Below are 364 nucleotides of genomic sequence, written 5' to 3'. Positions count from 1 at the left end.
GTAATTCAGAATACTTTCAACTAGATCATCTCATCTCTTTCTCTTCCAGATATGTGTGCTGTCATCCTGCTATTTGGATAAAGTTGCCGGTGAAGCTTGCATCTCCCTTCACTGGCAGTTTGAAAGTATATCATAGCTGAAGAGTTACTCCTCACTCTATCCTTTCTCACTTTGTTGTTTATTACATTGTGTTAATTTGTAGCTGGAATTTTCATCACAGTCTTGCCCTTGCCAAAATGCCTATCCAGGTGTCTGACTACAAGTGGCATCAGACAGATGACAATATCCTACTCATTCTCGATTTACATCGCACAAGCCCCAAAAATGTGGATATTGTCACCACAAATTCATATCTGAAGGTATG

General features: G+C 39.6%; 1 protein-coding gene across 1 annotated transcript in view; it reads left to right on the top strand.

Moving 5' to 3' along the window:
• The window catches only part of LOC119591265 (dynein assembly factor 4, axonemal-like), a gene marked incomplete in the record, with an annotated part of 12,995 nt that overhangs the window by 9,002 nt on the left and 3,629 nt on the right, over positions 1-364 (top strand). The window contains 1 exon segment of the mRNA XM_037939982.1: positions 50-359. Coding sequence (XP_037795910.1) covers positions 237-359 — 123 coding nt within the window.

The sequence above is a fragment of the Penaeus monodon genome, chromosome 28 (genome assembly GCF_015228065.2).
Source record: "Penaeus monodon isolate SGIC_2016 chromosome 28, NSTDA_Pmon_1, whole genome shotgun sequence".
Lineage (NCBI taxonomy): Eukaryota > Metazoa > Arthropoda > Malacostraca > Decapoda > Penaeidae > Penaeus > Penaeus monodon.
The sequence above is the reverse complement of the archived record's forward strand: the minus strand, read 5'-3'. Positions and strand labels throughout refer to the sequence as shown.